Raw genomic sequence first — 21,357 nt, 5'->3', positions numbered from 1 at the left:
TTTGGGTCGTGACAATATGTCCAGCTGTCTAATAACGGAAATAATATCACTTAGCGTGATACACTCCTAATATAACTCAGCAAAATCAATTCTAACATGCCTCATTATCAACCCAATTAATTAGAATGAATTTTCAGTTGTATTTAACTTTTATATTTAGTGTGTTTCAATATTTTTATTTTTTACTGTTGCATTCATTAGATTCAATTTTTGCATTTATTGTATTTGCTATCTTATATTTAGTGTATTCAAATGTATTTGTATTAACAATATTTTAGTTATTCCTAATATAAGTTATTATTGTTGTATTCAATATATTTCATTGGTTACATTCACTGTATTTCTATTTGTATTTAGTGTATTTTACTGTATTTCACTATATTTTAAAATTAAATATATTCACTGTTTATATTCTGTTCTATTTTAATGTTTGCATTTAGTGTATTTCAATGTTTATATCATGTATTCATGCATGAATACATGTCTATTCAGTTGTATTAAAAATATACTAACCTTCGAAATACATAAATACAAGAAAAAAATAATGTATTTATATAAAAATATAATGTATTTGAGTGAATTTGTACAAAATACAATGTGTTTGTATCATTGTATGTGACTATATAGCAAAGAAGAGAAGAAAGTTCGACGGAGATGGCATTTTCCGGCCAAACAAAATATTGTATACATTGTATTAAAACTAAAAATGGAGACGAACAGAAATCCCGTCCCTCAAATCTTCTCCGGCATAAAAAATATTGCAGTATTCGTGTAGAGGAATCCATTGCAATATCCGGCGTAGAAGAAAGTCACAGTCTTTTTCTTTCTAATATTGCATTACAAATTCATTGCAAATATCCGGCGTAGAAACTAAGCAGTACAAATCCTGAATGTGAAGCACTACTCCGATTATACGACTGCTGATTATGTTTCTTCTCAGTGGTGCGCTCAACCAAAAAGGAAGATCCATACGAATCAGGTTTTTAGTTATGTATGGTGTTTCCCCGTAGTTTTCCTTTGGTTATTTAGGTGTTTAACTTAGCAACCAAATACGAGTATAATTTTTATCCGGCCAGAGAATTCACGATTAGAATCAAGTATTTTGTTCGAAGAGAGAGAAAGAAGAAAAATTTTGAGAGAGAATCGTGTGTTAATTGAAAGAAAGAAAGAGAAAAAATATAAATAATGTATTTCATGCCTCAATAGTAGTATATACCATAAATACCTATTTTGCTATAAAATATAAAAAGTATCTATAAAATATAATATTTTAAAATAATTTTAATTTATAATAAATAGGGTGTACACTTTGGTAAAATTTCCTAATAACAATTATCTGGAATTTATGTTTAGCTTTCAGAGATTCATGAAGGTTGATGCCCATTAGCAAATTAGCGATATCACCGTAGGAGAGGAGAAATTTTATGATGTGTGAGATATGTCATGTCATACTTGTGTGAGGGTGTTACTAATTGACATTTGGAATTGTGGGACCCGCCTTAATATTAATTTGCTATATCTTTCCTTTCTCTTTCTGCTATATTTCCATGTTTATTTTTCACTGATGGATCTCCCTGTTCATCTTTCTTACCAGTTACTACTTACCACCTCAATATTTTCATTAATTTTCATTCACAAAACTCAATGTTTCTCGCCTAACTCTTCCTTCAACCACTTTAAAAGAAACTTATTTTCTCTGTCTTTTCTCTCAAGCAATTTCTTCATTTTTGAAAGTCACACAAATCCATCAAATACTTTCATAAAAACAAAAAAGAGAAAAAAACTGAAAAGAAAGAACACTACCTTGACAAACAATTGGGTTTTGCACTATTTCCATGAAACCCAGCAATAAACATCAACCATATACACATCTTGTTCACTTGTTCCTATTTCATATTCATTCTGAGTCAATGATTTCCAATACAATTTAATTCATATGAAAAGCATATATTATTTAACCGGCACAGTCAAATACATCAAATGATTAAATCGTCCTTAGACATATGTACAGAGAAGAATATAATTTTAAAAAAAAATAAGAACTTCCTTTTTTTTTTAAGCAGAAGGACATAGATGAAAAGAAAAATAAAGAAAGAAAAGGAATAAGATGTTGAAGATATTTTTTTATCTAAAGTAATTTTTTTTATGAAAATAGGAGAGATCCTATACATTGTGCTATCACTTCTACTTTAAAAATTGACCCATTTCTGAATGTTATCCATTATGTTAATACGATACACGCTCCACATTTTTTGGTTTTTTTTAATCCACAATGTGTTTTTTCCAAAGTTATTTTTAAAATAAATAGTCTAAAATTTAGTTTGTTATATTTTTAATGATCAAGTTAACACGAGTAATACAGCGATGGATAGAATTTTTTGCAGATAACTTAAATACGCGACGGGTATTGTAAATAGCTGAGTGATTTTACTGTCACCATATACTAAGATTCAGTACTTTGTTCCTCCGATTAAAAAAAAAAAAATTAACCGAGGAATAATAAAATAGTAAGAAGTCGCTTCGAATGAGTGGATAAACATTTTGCACAGTGGACTGTCCACTTAGAACAAGAAAAAGACACTACTGTTCAAGGCTATTAACTCAACAATGTCGTTCCCTCGGTTTCTCCGCAGCGCCATTAAAACCAGCCGAATCACATCACCATTAAAGTTTGGCCTTTCATCAGCAAGATCAACACTCTGTGCTTCTTCTAATGGCGATTGGAATCGACCCTTTTGTTCCGATTCCAATAATTCGACTTCCGAATCCGAGAAGAGTACAGCAGCATCAGCGTCATCGTACTACCATCTAAGCGGTGGGCCATCTCATATGCGCGCTGCTGTGTTTTGGGAACCGGGCAAACCCCTCACTTTTGAGGACTTTCACATGCCTCGCCCTAAAGCTAATGAAGTTCTCATCAAAACTAAAGGTGATTACTCTTTCTACTCGTTAACCCAAGAAAATGTGATCTAAGAAAAAAAAAAAAGACTTTTGAAATTTGTGATCTAAATAATCCATGGATACTTTTTTATTTATAACTATAAATCCTCTCACTAATGTTAAAATGAAAAGTCTAAAGTAATTTTTTCTAAATATAGAAATTTATCATTCTGAATAACTAAAAAGGAGAGTGCATTACATAAATTGGGAACAGATGGAGTAGTCTTTGGAAAATTGCCCAGAAAAAAGGTGTCTTTTTGAACTGCATTGCAAGTTATTTCCTGTATGGTTCTATTTCATATGCGAGTGCAATTCTATCTATATTTTAAGGATATGATAACAAAGTTTAAGTTATATGCACGGACGGTGTACAAAATATTTACTCAGTCAAGTCACTTGTAAGGTAATTAAAGGCAAAGCTTATGATAAGCCTGGTAACTAACCTACTATATCAGGTTAAAAGACGCTGATAGTGTAAACAAATCTTTAGTGTATATTACTTAAATCCATGATTAAAGAGTTACTGTGTTGTGTTTTTGAAGTGCAGCCTGTGGGGTCTGCCACTCTGACCTGCATGTAATAAAAGGTGAACTTCCATTTGCTAGCCCTTGTGTTGTGGGGCATGAGATTACTGGTGAAGTGGTTGAACATGGGCAGCTCACAGACAGTAAAATCATTGAAAGGTTAAAACAATTACATCTTCTTGAAAAGTGCTGTGTTCTATTGTTCTCTGCGAGTCAATGATGAGCAGTTTTTGTTATAATTTTTCAGATATCCTGTGGGATCTCAAGTTGTTGGAGCTTTCATTATGCCTTGTGGTAGCTGTTTCTTCTGCTCTAAGGTGACAATAGTTAGATTTGTTTGTTTATGAAGCTGACAATATTTGCTTATCATGATGCAGTCATGCCAAATCTTTGATGCCATAGTTATCTAATGAACACAGGGTCAAGATGACTTATGCGAGGCTTTCTTTGCTTATAACCGAGCGAAGGGAACCCTTTATGACGGGGAAACACGTCTGTTCCTCCGCAATAGCGGTAAGCAGGCTGTTATTACTTGCAAATTTTTCTGGTTTCTATTTGAGTTTCACAATTGAACGTACAGTCTTCTCAAGCATTCAGGTCAAGCATATTTCGTTAATGCAATATGCATCAAATGTTCAATTTGCTACCTTTTTGCTATGCTAGTAGTTTGTTTTAGCTACTAAACAGATAGCTTATCATTGTCCTAAAATCAGTATAGGTCTTCGTTGGAATTTTTCTTCAGCAAAGTCTCATTTATATGGGAATCAAACTGATTTATTTTCTTTGCGACTGTCAAGGACTTTGTTTGGGTGTCAAATTTCTTTTCCATTCTTGCTGTATTACTAGTTCTGGCGGATGTTACTTTTTGCTTGAGATGGAAGACATCGATAGGTGGTCCAGGATATTTTGAACCCATATCACCTAGTTTAAAAGGAAAAAAAGAGTTAAAAACTGCTACTTGGAGTTAACTTTTATTGAAGAATTTAGGACACAGTGAAGAAGTATGTTAATATAGTTAGAATGCTATCACATATCGCAAGCGTTTTCAGCATTGTGTAGGATGTATGTGAATGTTTCACATGCTCATTAGCTGGAGTTGAAGGTCTTTTGTGTGTGTGTGGGGGGGGGGGGTGGGGGGGGGGGGAGTAGAAGTTCCGCTCCGAATTAAGGAGCAACCTCTTAACCCTTATTTCTTTTTGGTCCACTCATGTTGTTCCTATTTGTATAGAAGAATGGGCGTCGTTCATGAAAAATCGTATCTTTTGTAGGTTTTCTACTTTTTGTTATACTTCATGTATACTCTTGCCCAAATATTTTATAAAATATATTATTTTTAAAAAAGAAGTGTTTGGTTCCAAATTGGACTGAAAGAAAGAGACCTTCATATGATGGTAAGATATCTCCAGTGCTGACATAAAGGTGATTGTCTAAGCCTTGGAAAGGCCTCTTTTTTCCTCTTTAAGGTAAGACCTTATACATTTTTATCCTCCCCAGAGCCCTCGATGCAACAGTTTAGTATGCTGTGCTTTTTCTTCTCTTTGTAAGGGGACACGGAGAGGTCAGTTCTTTGCCTCAAGTGCCATTGCTTTCTTGGAACCTTGCTCTCCATTGTGATCCGCAAGACCGATAGTTTCCTCGGCCATTTCACAGAAATGGTTGATTATTTGGAACCTTTCGCTTCATTTTGATCAGCAGTACTAATATTTTCCTCTTACCCCTATAAGGTATTCTGATCTTTCGATCAGTCTTATTGTAAAGCATTAGTGTTTGGAATTCTTGTAAACTGATTTCTTTTGCCAGAAAAGCTAAATGTGGCTTACTCCTCAGTAAAAAAAGAGAGGCTAATGTGGCTTATTTATCTGGATTCTTGTTAACCCACAAGAAAAATAAAAAGAGTTAAAGTTGGTGTGGTGGACAAAGGAAAACTGATTTTTGTTCCTTTAGGCTGCTGCAGTAAATTAAAGATCATTTTTTGACATGGGAGATTCTTGATTTTCTGTTGAGCTTTTTGAATTAAATAAAAGAAGAGGAAGTGTTGAAAAGTCCTAAATCGGTCCATAAAGGGATGGATGATCTCTTTTTGGGGTTGAGTTAGGCCCAAGGTCCATTTATCAAAAAGTAATAGGTACAAGTAATAAATCATATATACCGCTTGTTCATGGGGTTCTTCCCAAAAATACATCAATATAATACTTGCTTTTTTAATAGAAAAAAAAACCGTATTTCAGAATAATAGTAATTATTAGTTAAAATTTGTTCACCTTCAAAAGCACACCCACATGCTTCGTGTCAACAGTTTCGATGTGTATTTTATTCTTCTATTTTTTGAGATATGAGGGTTCAAAAGCTCCATATAATGGACCCCAACTAGTTTGGGGATGAGGCATAAGTGATTAACTGATATGTATTATGAGTATGATCCTTTATGGACCACCATTTGAAAGCTAAGATGGTTGGTGTTCAGATCGGCTATTGGGCTGTCTAGGGTTGCTGGCATAGTGATACATGAATGAAACTTTTATCGTGTTTTTTCATCAAATCCTTATTCTTCTCTTCCAATGTAGTTCGTCAATTGCCCAATGTTGTTAATATTAAGATATTTGGTACATATTGTTATCTTTCAGGTAAGCCAGTGTATATGTATAGCATGGGAGGTCTTGCTGAATACTGCGTTGTGCCAGCACATGCATTGGCTGTTCTACCAAATTCATTGCCATATACAGAATCTGCCATTTTAGGATGTGCAGTTTTTACTGCCTATGGGGCTATGGCTCATGCTGCAGAGGTGCGCCCAGGTGATGCTATTGCCGTGATTGGCATAGGAGGTGTTGGCTCAAGGTGAAAAGTTATCATGCATTGGCTTTGTATTCAACTTCTGATTATGAACTCAGATACCAATAGCTCTTAGAATCAAGTCAAAATAGGAGGCGCAGATTTTCCAAATATTAAACTTCCCAGTCAAAAAAGAAAGATAAATTTGTTTTGTGTAAGCTGACAGGAGTATTAAGAATTAATCTCATCGTTGCCTTTGAATATTGGGGGCTGAGTGCCATATGGGAGAATCGTTGAGATGAATCATATAGTGATTAGGGAAAATAAACTACACAAGTTTTTCCAAATACTGAACTTACGAGAGTCAAAAAATTAGTTTTGTGTAAGCGGACAAAAGTGTTGAGAATTAATGTCATTGTTGCCTTAGGATACTGGAGACTGTGTGTGCTAGGAGAATTGTTGATATGAATCATATATTGATTAGGAAATTTAATAAAAATACGAAAAACTACCATCGATATATAGTTAAAAAAGGATTAATATCCGCTCAAATTTGATGTGTGGATGCACTTTGAAACATGTCTAACACACAGTTGGCCCTGTTGCAGTAGTCAGTTTCCTTTTCTGACCTTTATCACATAGCAGATACAAACACAGCCAAATGTGCACGATGTTCTCTCTAGTGCATGACAATTGGGATCTGTTTCACATCAAATATATAGAACGTGTGGATGAGTCACATCAAGATATGAAATAGGCGTCCATTTGGCAATTCATTTTTTGCTACCCTGTTGCCGAGTGGGAAGATCCCAAATTTAATATTCTGATCTATTTAGACCGCTGTTCTGGCGGTACTTTGAAATGAAAAGATAATTTGCCAAGGCATAGCAGGCTCCTGCATCAGTCATTTAAACCCTATTGGACCTTATTATCCTGTAGCCATCAGGCCGAATACAAAGGGACTGGATTAGGCGATAGACCTAGCACGAGCGTGGACCATCTTAATTTGATTAATGTTAAGAGTTATGAAATGAGTAAAGACAAAATGTTCAGTGTTTCTGACATACCCACATTATGCCAGCGGTCATGAGGCACTGAATATATCTAAATAGTAACTTCCATTTTAATTCGGGCAATTTATTCAATGTCATGTTCTGTTCTTCATTATTATGCATTAACATTCACAGTTGGTTTCTTAGGATACCATTTTCTTCTTCATACTTTATCTTTGTCCGTTCTTACCCCTACTATCATCTGGGTGGGTTTTCTGTATTAAGCTTGCTACTTTTATGCTGATTTGCTTCTATGATTTATTACCTGAAAACATGGTGCAGCTGTCTGCAAATAGCAAGAGCATTTGGGGCATCAGAGATTATTGCAGTAGATGTGCAAGATGAGAAATTGCAGAAAGCTAAAATGTTTGGAGCCACTCATTGTGTAAATGCATTGAAGGAGGACGCAGTGAAGAGAATAAAAGTATAGACTTCTCCACTTAACTCATTATGTGCATACTATCAAATTAACTATCAAAAACCATATAATTTTTACTCTGTCTGATTTCTAGATAAATACATGGATCGTATGGTAATATACATCAAGGCCAAGAGTACATCTCTATGTGCTCTGTTGTAGAAAATTATAGGAAAATGCTGTGCAACTGGACCATGAAATTATTCCAAGTGAGATAGATGGATTCTGAATTTGCGAGTACTTGAATTTTGACCTTGAGTTTGTTAGCCAACTTGTGTATTCAGGAAGGGCTGTTTTCACACTAAGTTTCTGTCTACTATTTACATTTTTCTTTGGATTTTGTCAAATACAGGCTGCAAATCTTGTTTAAGTGAAATCTCATGACTTAAATAATTAGTTATCGGTGAGACTGGCTGTGCAGCAGCTTCTTCCTTTCATTAACATCTTTCTGTTTTCCATCATTCTCTCTAGCTAGTTTTTGCTCCTTATGTTTCTGATGCTTTACTTTGTCTATTGGTATCTCCATTCTGGTTAATCTCCTTGTATAATATTGCTCTATTTGATGTTTGATTACTATGTCACACACTCACGCCTATGGGTAAAAGTCAGTATGATAGAGAATTCGGACTTTCAGGTGATTAATGGCAAGGCCGTCCTAATGAACTAGTTTTTTTTTTTAAACGTCGGTGGTGTCCAAACCAGCTTGTGCGTATTTTGACAATTCCATGGGGTACATGTTACCTCTCATCGGCACAGTTAGGTACGGGGTAACTCTGCCCACCAAGGCTTGGGCAAATAGGAAGAAATCTCCTGATGTGTTTTGCTTCCGTTGGGATTTGAACCTAAGACCTCAAGGTTCTCCTCCCACTTCATTGACCACTAGGCCATACCCTTGGTTGCTAGTACTATTTAACTATTGGTACATTATTAGATAATTTCTTTTGCTTTTATTCACCAGTTATTAACTTTTCAATCCTGAACTGCTGACAAAAAGTGTGTTGCAACTATCATTATGGTCCAATAGTTGAGGAAAGCTCATGAATATAAGACTAATTAAGACATTCCACCTATTACAAATAGCATGTAATTAGTAGCTGTTTGGCATTTTGTTTATTTGTATTTGAATTTTTCCTTTAACATTCTCAAATGTCCTACATGTGCGTTTGTTGGGAGATCCATAGTTTTTGGCTTTTCAGATTGTTTTAGGTTCTTCTTCTTAAGCAAATGTTTCCCTTGGCATGTGAGAACATACCAACTGCTTAAACTAATGTTATCAGCTATTCGAATTGTACAGGACATCACAGGAGGCATGGGTGTTGACGTAGCTGTTGAAGCTTTGGGGAAACCACAAACATTCTTGCAATGCGTGCAGAGCGTTCGGGATGGAGGCAAAGCTGTGATGATCGGACTGACTCTATCTGGTGCTAAAGGGGAGGTGGATATAAACCACCTAGTGCGACGACAGGTGTGTTTTCATGTGCAGGAGGTCTTTTATTGCTTGTCAGTTGTCACCCTCAATTCCAATCTGCTAATCCTAAAGATCCGTTCCCTCTTTTGATATGTCTTAAATTGTTATGCATTGAATGAAAATGATGGGTCATTTTTACTCTTCATATGCATGCAGATACTTTTGAAAACGCATTCTGTTAGAATGAAGATTTTAAGGGGTAAATATAACAAAGGGTAATATCCATCCAGTGCATGTAATTTGGACTGTAATTTCTACTGCAAGGTGATACAGAAGTTTTAGTGGACCTCATAGATGGGATAGGTTGACTACAAGAATAACTTTGCATATACTGGTTGCCCATACACGCCAAGCTTAGAGTGAATTCAATGCTCATTTTTGCCCATACATTGAGTGGACACTCACATCACTTGCCATGTCAGTGTATGAATTTATTTATTTATTCAACATGTCAGTGTCTCAGTGTATGAATTGACATGGGCCTAGTCTGTGTTCTGTTAGAAAAATATGCTGTATGTCGATTTTTAAAACATACAGATAGTTAAGTCATTAAAATGGTACATCAAACACCATACTGGTGTATATTAATAAGAATTTCAACTCATTACGAAAGGTGAAAATAGTCCATATACATTGGGAATTTATTACTATATTTGGAGCATGAAAATTCATATTATGTTTAGGTAAGGTCATACGATTATAAATTTTATGGGCACAGTTGTGTTTTCTTTAGAGTTTAAGCAGCGCTCGCATTCTCACTGTTGATATTTATGATGCCAGATAAAAGTAATTGGTTCTTATGGAGCCAGAGCAAGACAAGATCTCCCTAAGCTGATTAAACTCGCCGAAAGTGGCATATTCAATCTAACTGCAGCTGTTTCAAGGACATGCAAATTCGAGGAGGCCGAACAGGCATACAAAGATCTTGATCAGGGAGCCATTTCTGGACGCTGTGTTGTTGAGATAATGTAATTGTGACATCTACAGAAAGCATCACCCATTTGACATTCATGTAAACTTCAGTTTTCTTGTGATCAGATGCTAGCAAATGTTACTGTTGGTGTTTAATGAAGCAAACGGTTAAGACCTGTACATAATGTAAAAAGAAATAAAGCGAATTTTCAAATGAGTGCTTTCCAAATAAATTATTCTCAGAAATTTTGCCGGTGTAGAGTGGTTTTATCTCCAGTTATGTTCCAATAGGTTATGCTCCCTGGCGATTAGTGTAGACTGATTTAGGCAAATGCCCCTTTTTTAGCCCATTGTTCGGACACAACTTTAGCCCTCGGAAAATTACCCCTTCCGGACAATGTTTAAGATATAAAGTATGCTCATATAAGTTTCAATTTGCTCATAAAATATTAGATTTTGTGGTCTAACGTACATATTTTTAGGCTGCAGTGATGTTTTCTCATGACATTTTCAGTTTGCTCAAAAAATATTTTTAGACCGTGATCTAAAAAGTCTATCAGTTGCAACAGAAATAAAAAGGTTATTAAACAACTACTAAAAAAAGGACAAGCAGCAAAAATTTCACACTCGTGTACTTTTGTAAGGTTGAAGAAGTTAAAAGGAAGCCCAAACAACATTAGCACTAACATCTTTGAAGTTAAAATCCTTCCCCCAGAATATTGCTGATAACATCAAAATTTCTTTTAGTCTGAAAGAGTTTAAAAAAAAAAAAAAATAAGATTGACCTCCTCAAGAAAAGACAGTAGAGGCCTCTGACTTCATTTTTAAATGTCAATGAGTCATTTAAAGTGCATTTTCTGGTCGAAGATGTTACTTGCAATAAAACACACTTAACAGACCTCTAGTGCTATCTACTCTGGTTGAAACCAGTGTTTCAAACATTTTCTATAGCCTCTACTTGCGTGTTTCAGCGAACCAATCAGCTTAAAATGATACTTTCTTGTATAAAATGATATGTATTTCATTCTTATCACAATATGATCAAATGTAGATAGACAAAATTATTAGAGGAAAGTACTGATGCTAGCAACTATATTAATAAAACATCTACCAGCCGATGGGCATTGTATACAAAATTGGAACAGTAACCTTACATCTGTACCATAATCACAGGAATGAAGAACAAAATTTCATTCCTATCATGCCCAGCGTTCAAATGCGAAGGAAAAAAAAATGAACTGCCATTTTAATAAATGCAGGATGAATTTCATTACCCTATATTCATCTCGTATTTATGGTTGGCTGTGATTTCAAACAAAATCCGAACAGCAGAGTATATCACCATAGCCTAACTTCCAAGTCAGTCTTCCTTCCATTTGTTAACATACTTCAAAAAGGCAAGAGCAGGATTATCCCTTGGAGGAGCACGGACACGCATTGATCTCCGAACCACATCTTCATCTGTTGCTTCCTTATGAGGCACCTCCTTAGATCTCTTTTGAAGTTCCACGCTGCAATTAGTTAAACCAAAGACATTCAGAGATGGAGAGGAAACCACTTAGCGATGTCCAGATAAGCAATATCAGAAGAGTCAAGCGCATAAGGAGAATTTGATCCTTTGCTCAAACTTTAAATTAATAGTGTCAACCTTTTTTCCACAAGTGAGCATGCACAAATATCCATGTTAAAACGTGGTCACAGGGGAGGAGAAACACACGCACACAAGAAAATATAAAAGCTAGTGATCAATTTCTCCTCCATATTGGATTATCTTCACAATTTGGAGAAATTTTTGGCAGATACAACTTCTAAAGGAACAACTATAGACAATAAAAACAAACTTAATAAAACATTAGTTAGGCCTCTGGTAGAACCTCTTTTAATAAAACAAACTATGTAGTTTGCACTTTACAGACAAAAGTCAAAAGAGTATTTGTTACTCAGTAAACAAGAAAGAGAAGATTATGAAATTAGGTTAAACAATTAGAAAGGACCTATAACTTCTGAGTTCTTTTTCTTTTTGTTTGAAAATTTACTATGAGTTAACTTTAGAATATTAAAGTATTTTAAAAAGGATATATTAAGCAATTTTAACTCAAAATTGAAAAAGTTCTCTGGGTTTAAGCCCTAAATGAACACCAGAACATCGGGACTTATGCCTAAGCAAAAGCCCGGAAGGTTGGGACTTGCGCCCCACAATACTTGCAACCCCCCCCCCCCCACCACAACCAAAGTATGCCTCAGTGCGTTATTGGTACGGCTCGCCCTGCCCTGAAAACGCCTTTTAAAACACTGCTTCATATCATCTTCCAGGGCAATTAGAAAACACCCTGACCAGATAACTTTAGTAACAGACCATAACAGCTATTTACAGAAAACATTTTGTCCTTGCTGTTCACCCAAATCAAGCAGTCCTCCTTGTTTTGATCAATTAAAACTGAATCCAACTGTTGTAGCAGTTGCAGAAACCCTACACCTCCCAGTCCTTTAGATTCCTTCTGAATTCTACTTGCCAGCCTGTATCTGAATAAAAATCTCAGACTTTGCCATCCTTTGCTATAGTGTTGTTAAATAGATCAGGATCTCTTCAAACTAGTACTCCCAATCCAAATGCCTGTCCAGAATTTAGTACAGAAACTCTGCTCCAAGGAAAGGACTACTTTATGAAAACCGGAGGACATAAGCAGATTGTTGGATATACAGATACAGCTTGGGCAAGGTCACCCTCCAGCAGACGATTCTGGATACAGCATTCTAGTTGGGGAAATTTTGAGGTCTCCGAAAAGTAAGAAACAAAATTAATTGCGAGATCAAGTGCAGAAGCAAAGTATTGGGTAACGGCAGTGTCTAAACCTGAACTAATATGGATCAAGCACTGCTAGAAGTATCGAAATTTGGAGAGCTTAGTCAAATGGAACTTGTGCGTGATAATCAGGCCGACTTCACATTACTACAGCTTAATTAATTAAGCAGCAAATGTCAAACATGCCAGCAGAAAGCACACATCACAAAAGACTATTTACAGTTTCCCAGATGATATAAAAATTGCTTAGCTTAAAACTAGGACCAAATATAGACCACCCAACCAAGTTCTCACATGAGTTTAGTACCATGGCCTCTTTTCTAAGTTGTCTCCAAATTTTTTTATTTTTATTTTTTGAAAATGGTAACATAGATGTCTCCAAAATTCAAATCAAATACAACAAACAACAACAAACCCAATATAATCCCAAAAATTCAAATAAAATGATATGAACAAATCAAAATATTTCATGGATGTTCAACTAATCTTATTTTTATTTTGATAAGTTCAGGTCACCTTGTTGTGTTTTCCTTAAAACTAATACAAGTACAGGATTTTTTTTTGGGAACTGTGGTCTCCTTCTAAGTCACGTTAAGGATTCCAATTAAAGAATATAAGAAAATCAAAATGTTTCATCTGAAGTTTAACTCACCTTATTTTGTCATAGAGTTTTTCCAGTTGCATTTTAAGAGCCCTCTCTCTTACACCCTTCACATTCAGTGATCCAATCAGAGCATCAAGCTGTTACCAGGAAAAGCTGAAGATTATCACGATATAAGAGAAAAACCATAAGAGAAAGTGTGGTGTAGCATCAATACCTCTTCCTTGGAAGAGTAATAACCCCACTGGACAGAATCTGAACTCTCAACGAATATTCTTCCATCACGGCGGAAAAACCAATACCTATTATAATCTCTGTCCTTACCCAATGGATTGGTGCGTATTACTCTCTTCTCTATTTCCCGTTCAAGATATTCTTTCTGCAATTTGAAGATACACAAGGAACTTGCTTAACAAATAAATAGGTATAAGACATTTATGTCAAGTGAGACCATGAAGCTATTTCAACAGATATCTAGGTAACAAAAATTCTGTTTAAACACAAGACTACATGCTCGTGTGTCAAAGAAAGAAAACCAGAGAACTAGATCGAGAGAAGCGCGGGCTCACCCTTTGCTCTTTACTCCTGTTTTCAAGATGCTCCTTTATCTCATTCTTCCGCATTTTGTGAAGAGCTCTTTGATCCTTACTCCTGTTGTCTAATGTTTCCTTCCCTTCATCCTTTATCAATTTGTCAGAAGCAATCTTCGAGGAACCATTCATCTTTTCTGTAGCATTTTTGACTTCAACCTTTCTCATCTTAGCTTTTTTAAATGAATCTGCTAGTAGCTCACTCTCACTAGCAGACGTCAGAGAGGAAGCAACAGGAGACAGAAAAAAGAAAAATAAGAACCGACATCATTAAGTTAAATTCCAGAAAGATTTCAAGTACGTAAAAAACAAACCTGTCTTCTAATGAATGTTTTGATTGAGATGATGTTCGTTTGCCGTTCCTACTTGACACATCTCCATTCTCTCTGAGGTGGTTATCGCTCCCAGTATCTGAGGAGTTGCCACACCCTTTTGTTGCTTCCTTCCCATTAGACTGTATTTTCAAATGGTCTTCTTCTCTCTTCTTCCTAGATTCTTCCAAAATTTCATCTCTCCTTGTTGCTGCAAGTGCCTGCTTCTTTTCAATATCCTCATCCAATTTCTCCTTAAAATACTCTGTCTCAATGACTCGACAGACCAGTTCACGCAAGATTGCCAATTTGGCCTGAATGTCTACAAGGCCATAGTGACCCCTCTTAATCGTTGCAACATGATTAGACAATTCTATAATACCAATCAATTCCAAGAAATCAGACAAATACTCCATCCAATTGATTAAAGTAATCTGGAAGAAAAAAAAAAGGTTTAAAACTATGATTAGTGTTCAACAAAGAAAGTATAGCTAATATCATCAGGCTGTAAACAAGAATGCACAGTTAATAGTTACTTGCCTCACAAGAGAGAAAATATCCCATCAGTGAAACATGTCAAACACATTCTGATTTATGAGTCAGTTTGCATATATTTACAACAAATATTTTATTTCAAAAGTGAACTTACAAATATAAATTTGAACCATCAGCTTTAATTTATTGATTTCAGGTCATGGGCATTTTGCCTATCATGGGAAAGAGGTTATCCACGAGGAGCATTTTCATATAATTACTTACATCAGAAGTAGCAAAAAATATATCTAGAAGTGGAAAATACATTCATCTATATAAAATTCAATCATTATAAATGCCTAGCATAACAGCATACATACATTACATTATACAAATCACCAAATTCTACGAAATGGCGCATAAACATATTAAAGCCACAAAGCACGCAAGAGACGGAAGTCCCAAGAATATCGGGGCATTAGCCCTTGAGACTTTTTCCCTCCAATAATCCCCTCGGGATTTTTGGAGCTTGCGTCACATCAGGACAAGTTCCAACTTCGCCTTTCAAAGATACTCATCATTATCATCAGAGTTTACAAACTATGGTACTTGATCAGATTGTGTTGCTACACAAGAAGGTTAACGAATCATATGTCCAAAATAAACACAAACCCTTGAAGAGTTAAAGAAGGCATGACCTTCAAAAGAAAATATTACATGATTCAAATATTACCTTCAGCTTCTGTCTTTTCTTCTGTACAGCCATGAAATACTCGCCGTTATCTTTCAAAAGAAAGCGAAGAAGGGCTGAATGACATTCAGATATGAGAACAATGTTGCTGCCTTTGTGACAGACAGCACTTTCAAAATCTTCAAGGGAGAATGGCGACAGGTGGAACAACCTGCCAAACGAAGTACAAAAGTCCCATACCATCAAAAGATCCCCTATGCATTCCATTGGGACGTTAAATTCCCTACATGGAGAAGGGCGTTCAACCAAGTGTTTATCGGACTCTGCACACTGCACCAAAAGATCATCGATTGGATATCTAATGGACTCTGCGTTCAGGTTGTCTTCTGTATATGCCAATGCAGTGAAGAGGAAGCATTAATACGGAGCAAGAGAAAATAGACAGCAAAAATACAGCTTCATATCATACTACCACCAGTTCCAAAATATACAACATAAAGGTGGAATGAGGAGGTATGTTTCTTTAGATAAAAGATTCCATTAAATAATAAAATCCCAATTATGTAACACTTTCAAGTAAACATATAACATTTCTTAGTTAATTAACACTTTCCACGTAAACATGGAACATATTCAAGATGTTGCTTAACAATTTGTGTCTGGGAAAAGTTTAAGTAAGTGATGTCCAATGTTTGATTTTTTCTTTTCATGTTTTTCCAGACACACAATTACTTAAATTTCTTATTTTGTTAAAACTGCTCAATGTGTTGCTGAATAATTTGTCACAGGATCTAATCTACCTAAGATGTTACACTTTAAGTAAGCATGTAACATTTACAAGATATGTAACCATTTAAGATTTGATGCAACTTAGTTAAGTTAATATGCAATCATCTTATGCTACTATTAAAACTTAATTGAGACGAAGAGCTTTAGGTCTATATACAAAATAGTAGCTTTTTCACTGTGTGTACCAATAAGTAGAAGAAATAACTCTATGGAATAGAAAGTAAATAACAAGACAACATTCAACAGCATTACCTTTTCCTATCTCATTTGAATCTTGGAAGCCATTCTCTTTTGCCTCCTGAATAAACAAGACTGTTAGTACATGAATAACAGTTTACAAAGTGACAAAATTAACAGGACAATATGCCCACAGTTAGCAAAGCACTTACTCTATCTTCACTTTTCTTTTTCTTCCTATTAATAACAATAACACCATCCTGCATACATATTTGATCCTTAAGCTCATCCGGAGGACCAGTTGGTACTCCATGCTTCTTTGCCAATTTTTCATGTAAGACCCAAGGAATGCTTCGATATGTAGACTCTCTGATAAAGGACCTTAGAAAAGCTCTACTAAATCGCAATTTGCACCTAATCAGATCTTCTTCATTGATGACTGTATTCTCAGGCAGTCTTTCATATTTGTCTAGCCAAGCAACCTCATAACGGGTTTCCTCACCATCCTTCACAACTTTCTCAATTTTGCAGGAATATACATGATTGTTTTTCCTCCCATATAATTCACTATCTTCTGAAAGACAGCCCTGCAGCTTTTGAGCAATAGCATCCCCAAGATCTTTTAAACTGAGCATACCTGCAATTCGGTCATTGAAAAGGACCAATGATCATCAAGAAAAAACACCACAAGAGAATGGATGCGTACAAACGCAGCAGAATTGTAACAGAAAGGCAAAACCCGATCACATGGATAACCACATTTATTTGAAACAGTAGCTTGCAAAATTCTTAACCTTAATAATACTGAACCATAGGTTCATTAATGATAAAAGGCTGAGCTAAGATTGAAATGAGGATATAAACGAGTTCACTGGATCATTTAAGGAAGAGAATATTGCTGGAAAGATTTGCATGTATTCAAGCAGCAAAACCATGAGTTAACCATTGAAACGTGATAGTGTTCTCCTCAAACTGAAGCAAAACTAAAGCAAGAACATGTATAACATAATTACACTAGCAAAGTGTCAGGAACATTGACAGGTTGAGTCTTGAACTTTCACGATCTAGATTGCAAAAGTGTAACTCTAGCAATTTGCCGTTACTCCTCGTTATTCAACTATGTTCAATAAAGTGTTCACTCTTTAGGTACTGGCCAGGTCTGCTCAATGATAAGCCCGATATTGGTTGTTTTATCTAAGTTGGAAAAATCTATTTCTAGTTTGACCAATTTTGCACTTAATACTTGGATGGCTGGAACTATTTGGCATGTATTGAAGCAGCAAAACCATAAGGCAAACAATTGCAACGAGATAGAGCTCACCACTGTCAGACGCAAGGCTAAAGCATGAACATGATAACATAACTACATCAATGAAGTGTTTAAACTCTTTTTTTAATCAAGTAAAGGATTCACATTGTTCATCCCCCCCAAAAAAGTGCTTCACACTCTACTTGGGAACGTTGATGTAAGTCTTATCTTGCATAATCCAGACTTAGAAAGTATAACTCTAAATATCTACTACTACTCCTTGTATTGCATACATGTTCAATTAAATGTTATCTGTCTAAGTTCTGGTTGGAACTATTCATTGATCTTGATACAACAACAACAAACCCAGCGAATTCCCACAAAGTGGGGTCTGGGGATGTACACGGCCTTATTCCTACCCTGGAAAGGGCAAAGAGGTTGTTTCCGATAGACCCTCGGCTAAAGAAAGGATAAAAAACTCTAATTCTAATTTGATCTATCATGCACTTAATCCTTGTTATGCTGGATTTAATGCCAAACGGCTTGACAAATCTATTTATCCATCGTCATAATATATAAAAATACATCATAAGAGATTGTTTATCTACACTAGAGAACAGAGGGAAATTGAAGAGGTTAAACAGAATAAACAAAGAAAGTATTTCTAGAGTATACTTCGCTTTTACATGGATCAATGCGAAATTGATCCCCCCCCCCCCACACACCCACACACACACACCCTCCCCCCCAAAAAAAAAAATCTCAAGAGGGAAATGAAACAAAATTACTAAAGCCTTTTAGAACACTTCAGACACATGAAATTGATACAAACTTTGGCAACTAGGGTTCAAATCCTAGCATAGACGAAAAACACTAGGTAATTTCTTCTCATATGCCTAAGCCTTGGTGAGTAGAATTACCCAATAATTATACTACTTTAAAGTAGCAGGTACCTTATGGAATAGTCAAAGTGCGCTCAAGCTAGCCCGTACACCTCCATTTCAAAAAAAAAAAGACAAAGAAGATAAGATAAGAAAGTGATATAAGAATAGCTCCAAAGTTAGTGGATTTCTCAACATTATCTTGTAGTATCTTCTCGATTAAGTAAAGTCTAACCTAAGTAACGAAAAGAAACTGTAGGGTGCCTCTCAGTTTGGCAAGCTTCACCAGGTTTCCAAGTTCATACTCCCCTTCCCTTGCTTAATCTACATGCATAATCATTCCCCCTCTCTACCCCTCAAAAAAAAATAAAAAAGTAATGAATCTCAAAAGTAAGGTTCCATGTCTACAGCAGAGGTAAAACTACCATCTAGGATAGAATTGCATACAAGCAAAATTTATGTGATGACCATGTAAGCAAAATCCAGGATATTCTGCCTTTATTCTAAATTAATTAATCATACAGAATATATCCATAGTCTAAGACCTTGAAACTAGGTAATAAGACAGATAATCATGATTGCTTTCTTTTACTTCTTAAACAAGGCTGCACTACAACAACAATAACTATGCTTCAATCCCAAGCTAGTTGGGTCGGCTGTATGAATCCTCACTATCATAAATGCAAGGCTGCATTACAAAAACAAATCTTCTTTAGAACGAAAATGTAGTGATATCAGACCCTTAAACATTAAATTCTAAGAGATGAAGTAATTAAATTTGAAAAAAGAGAGCAAAATTAAGATCATCTCTGTTACTAACAAAATTTCAGTTAGGTACGAAAACAAATTCAGTTATCCCAATGTTTAAATTTAATGTAACACAAAGACAGCTAAGAAAGTGTATTAACGTACTGAATTGCACATCACGGAGAACCGGAGCCATTAGTTCCTCGGGGAACTTCTGAACTTCTTCTGCAGCCTTCTTCTCTGAAACCAATGCCTCCTCGTAAGTCAAGTTATTCTTTCCTGTCGATTTGCATGACCATACTCTATGGCGATACAGGTTCATCCGTCTCAGATATTCACTACATTTTTTTTAGCAAAGTACACATTTCATTATATCAGAATATTACCACAAATAAAAAAGAAAATATCATCAATTTCAATAAAAATCATGACTTTCAAGGGTTACCTATAATCCTTAAATATCTCTTTAGTAAAACGAACTTGGAACACGAGGTCATTAGGCTTCAAATCCTTTGGTTTTTCCACCAAAGCAAATGGCTTTCTTTTATATAGCGGCATTTTCAAACCCTGCAATACACCAAAAACAAAACCCCCACATGACAGAAACCCTAAAAAGTCAAGATTTACGAATTCCAAAAAAATGCAAAGAATACATACACATGCATATATTCCAAGACACAACATTTCTAGCACTAATGCTGCTGTAAGTAAATAAAAAGCATTACATTACAGAGAATAAACAGGAAACCCACATGAGAGAAGCCCTACAAATTCAAGATTTATAGAACCCAAAAAAAAAACTGCAACAAATAAATTCACTACTATATGTTCCAATACAGAGACAACAACTCAGACATTAATGCTAATGTAGTAAATAAGCATTACACTGAAAAGCATAAACCCAAAAAAATACACAAGACGCAAACCCTATGATAAAATCAGAATGAAAAAAAAACACAAAAAACAGCATCCAACAAATTCACTGTTCGTGATTGCATACATATCAAGACACACCATTTCTGGCACTGATACTAATGTAAATAAATAAGCATCACATTATGGAAAAAAGTTGAGATTTTTATTTACCAATTAAAATATATCAATATTAATCTCATTAGACACAGAAAAAAGTTGAGATTTTTATTTCCCGCCAGGTAGTATATTCAAGATTTTGTGGGAAATAACAGAAAAAAATGAAGAAAAAAAGAGTTTACCAGATTCAGAAGAATATTGTGAATTTGGGTTCTTTTTGAGTGTTGAAGTTGATGGTGAAGAGAGAAGAAGGCGGTGGTAGTACGCTTTGCTTTGGAAAGTGTTTGCGGAGAGAGTCTCTCTCTCTCTGTTCTTGAATTCCCTCGTTTTAGGAAGACAATTTATAGTAGATGCTATTTTACATTTTTTATTTTTTAAGTTACTTTACAAGAATACCCCCTATTATTTTTGGATTCCTCCAATTGTTTGCTTAGTTTTCATACGGTTATGGAATGGAAACATGAGAAACCTAAACATCTTAAATAAAAATAGTTTTATTTAGTATTTGTTCTGCTAATATGTGGGACTGCATATATTTTTTTAGTTTTTATGGTGTCTTACGTACAATCAAATTTCTCTATAACAATTTCGTTTGTTTGGTTTTTTTTGTTGCTATAATAAAGTGTTGTTATAAAAGACATATACTATAACACAATATAAAAATAAGTTCTGAAAAAAATTTAGTTTTGATAGTGAACGGCAATTATATTTGAAAAATTTTTATTAAAAGATTATTCTAAGAGCTTATAACCTAAACTACCAAGGGATTCTAAGTAAAAAAAAAGTAAAAATTATAGTAAGTTGATGATAAATAGTCCGTTTATAAAATTAAATTATATAGTGATATGATCTATTAAGTGCTTAACTTTTTTAGTATTTAAGAAACATTTCTTTGCTCAAATGTCTATAATTAAGAGTACTTTTTC

General features: G+C 35.0%; 2 protein-coding genes across 2 annotated transcripts; one reads left to right on the top strand and one right to left on the bottom strand.

Moving 5' to 3' along the window:
• The first annotated feature begins 2,528 nt into the window (after positions 1–2,528).
• On the top strand, positions 2,529–10,332 carry LOC107823789 (uncharacterized). The gene is made up of 8 exons (XM_016650499.2): positions 2,529–2,929; positions 3,488–3,623; positions 3,712–3,781; positions 3,884–3,977; positions 6,089–6,302; positions 7,571–7,712; positions 9,001–9,171; positions 9,955–10,332. Exons 1-8 carry the CDS (start codon positions 2,608–2,610, stop codon positions 10,144–10,146), a joined length of 1,341 nt encoding a protein of 446 aa, XP_016505985.1. The 5' UTR covers positions 2,529–2,607; the 3' UTR covers positions 10,147–10,332.
• An 818-nt stretch (positions 10,333–11,150) lies between these two features.
• Positions 11,151–20,744, bottom strand: LOC107823788 (uncharacterized). Its single transcript, XM_075227877.1, has 11 exons — positions 20,614–20,744; positions 19,845–19,966; positions 19,565–19,737; positions 16,735–17,159; positions 16,598–16,643; positions 15,599–15,942; positions 14,395–14,825; positions 14,060–14,288; positions 13,708–13,869; positions 13,542–13,630; positions 11,151–11,597 (listed from the first exon to the last, which is right to left on the bottom strand). Exons 2-11 carry the CDS (start codon positions 19,955–19,957, stop codon positions 11,447–11,449), a joined length of 2,163 nt encoding a protein of 720 aa, XP_075083978.1. The 5' UTR covers positions 19,958–19,966; positions 20,614–20,744; the 3' UTR covers positions 11,151–11,446.
• Positions 20,745–21,357: the final 613 nt, after the last annotated feature.

The sequence above is a fragment of the Nicotiana tabacum genome, chromosome 13 (assembly GCF_000715075.1).
Source record: "Nicotiana tabacum cultivar K326 chromosome 13, ASM71507v2, whole genome shotgun sequence".
Classification (NCBI taxonomy): Eukaryota; Viridiplantae; Streptophyta; class Magnoliopsida; order Solanales; family Solanaceae; genus Nicotiana; species Nicotiana tabacum.
Note: the sequence above shows the minus strand (reverse complement) of the source record. Positions and strands in the feature narration are given on the sequence as shown.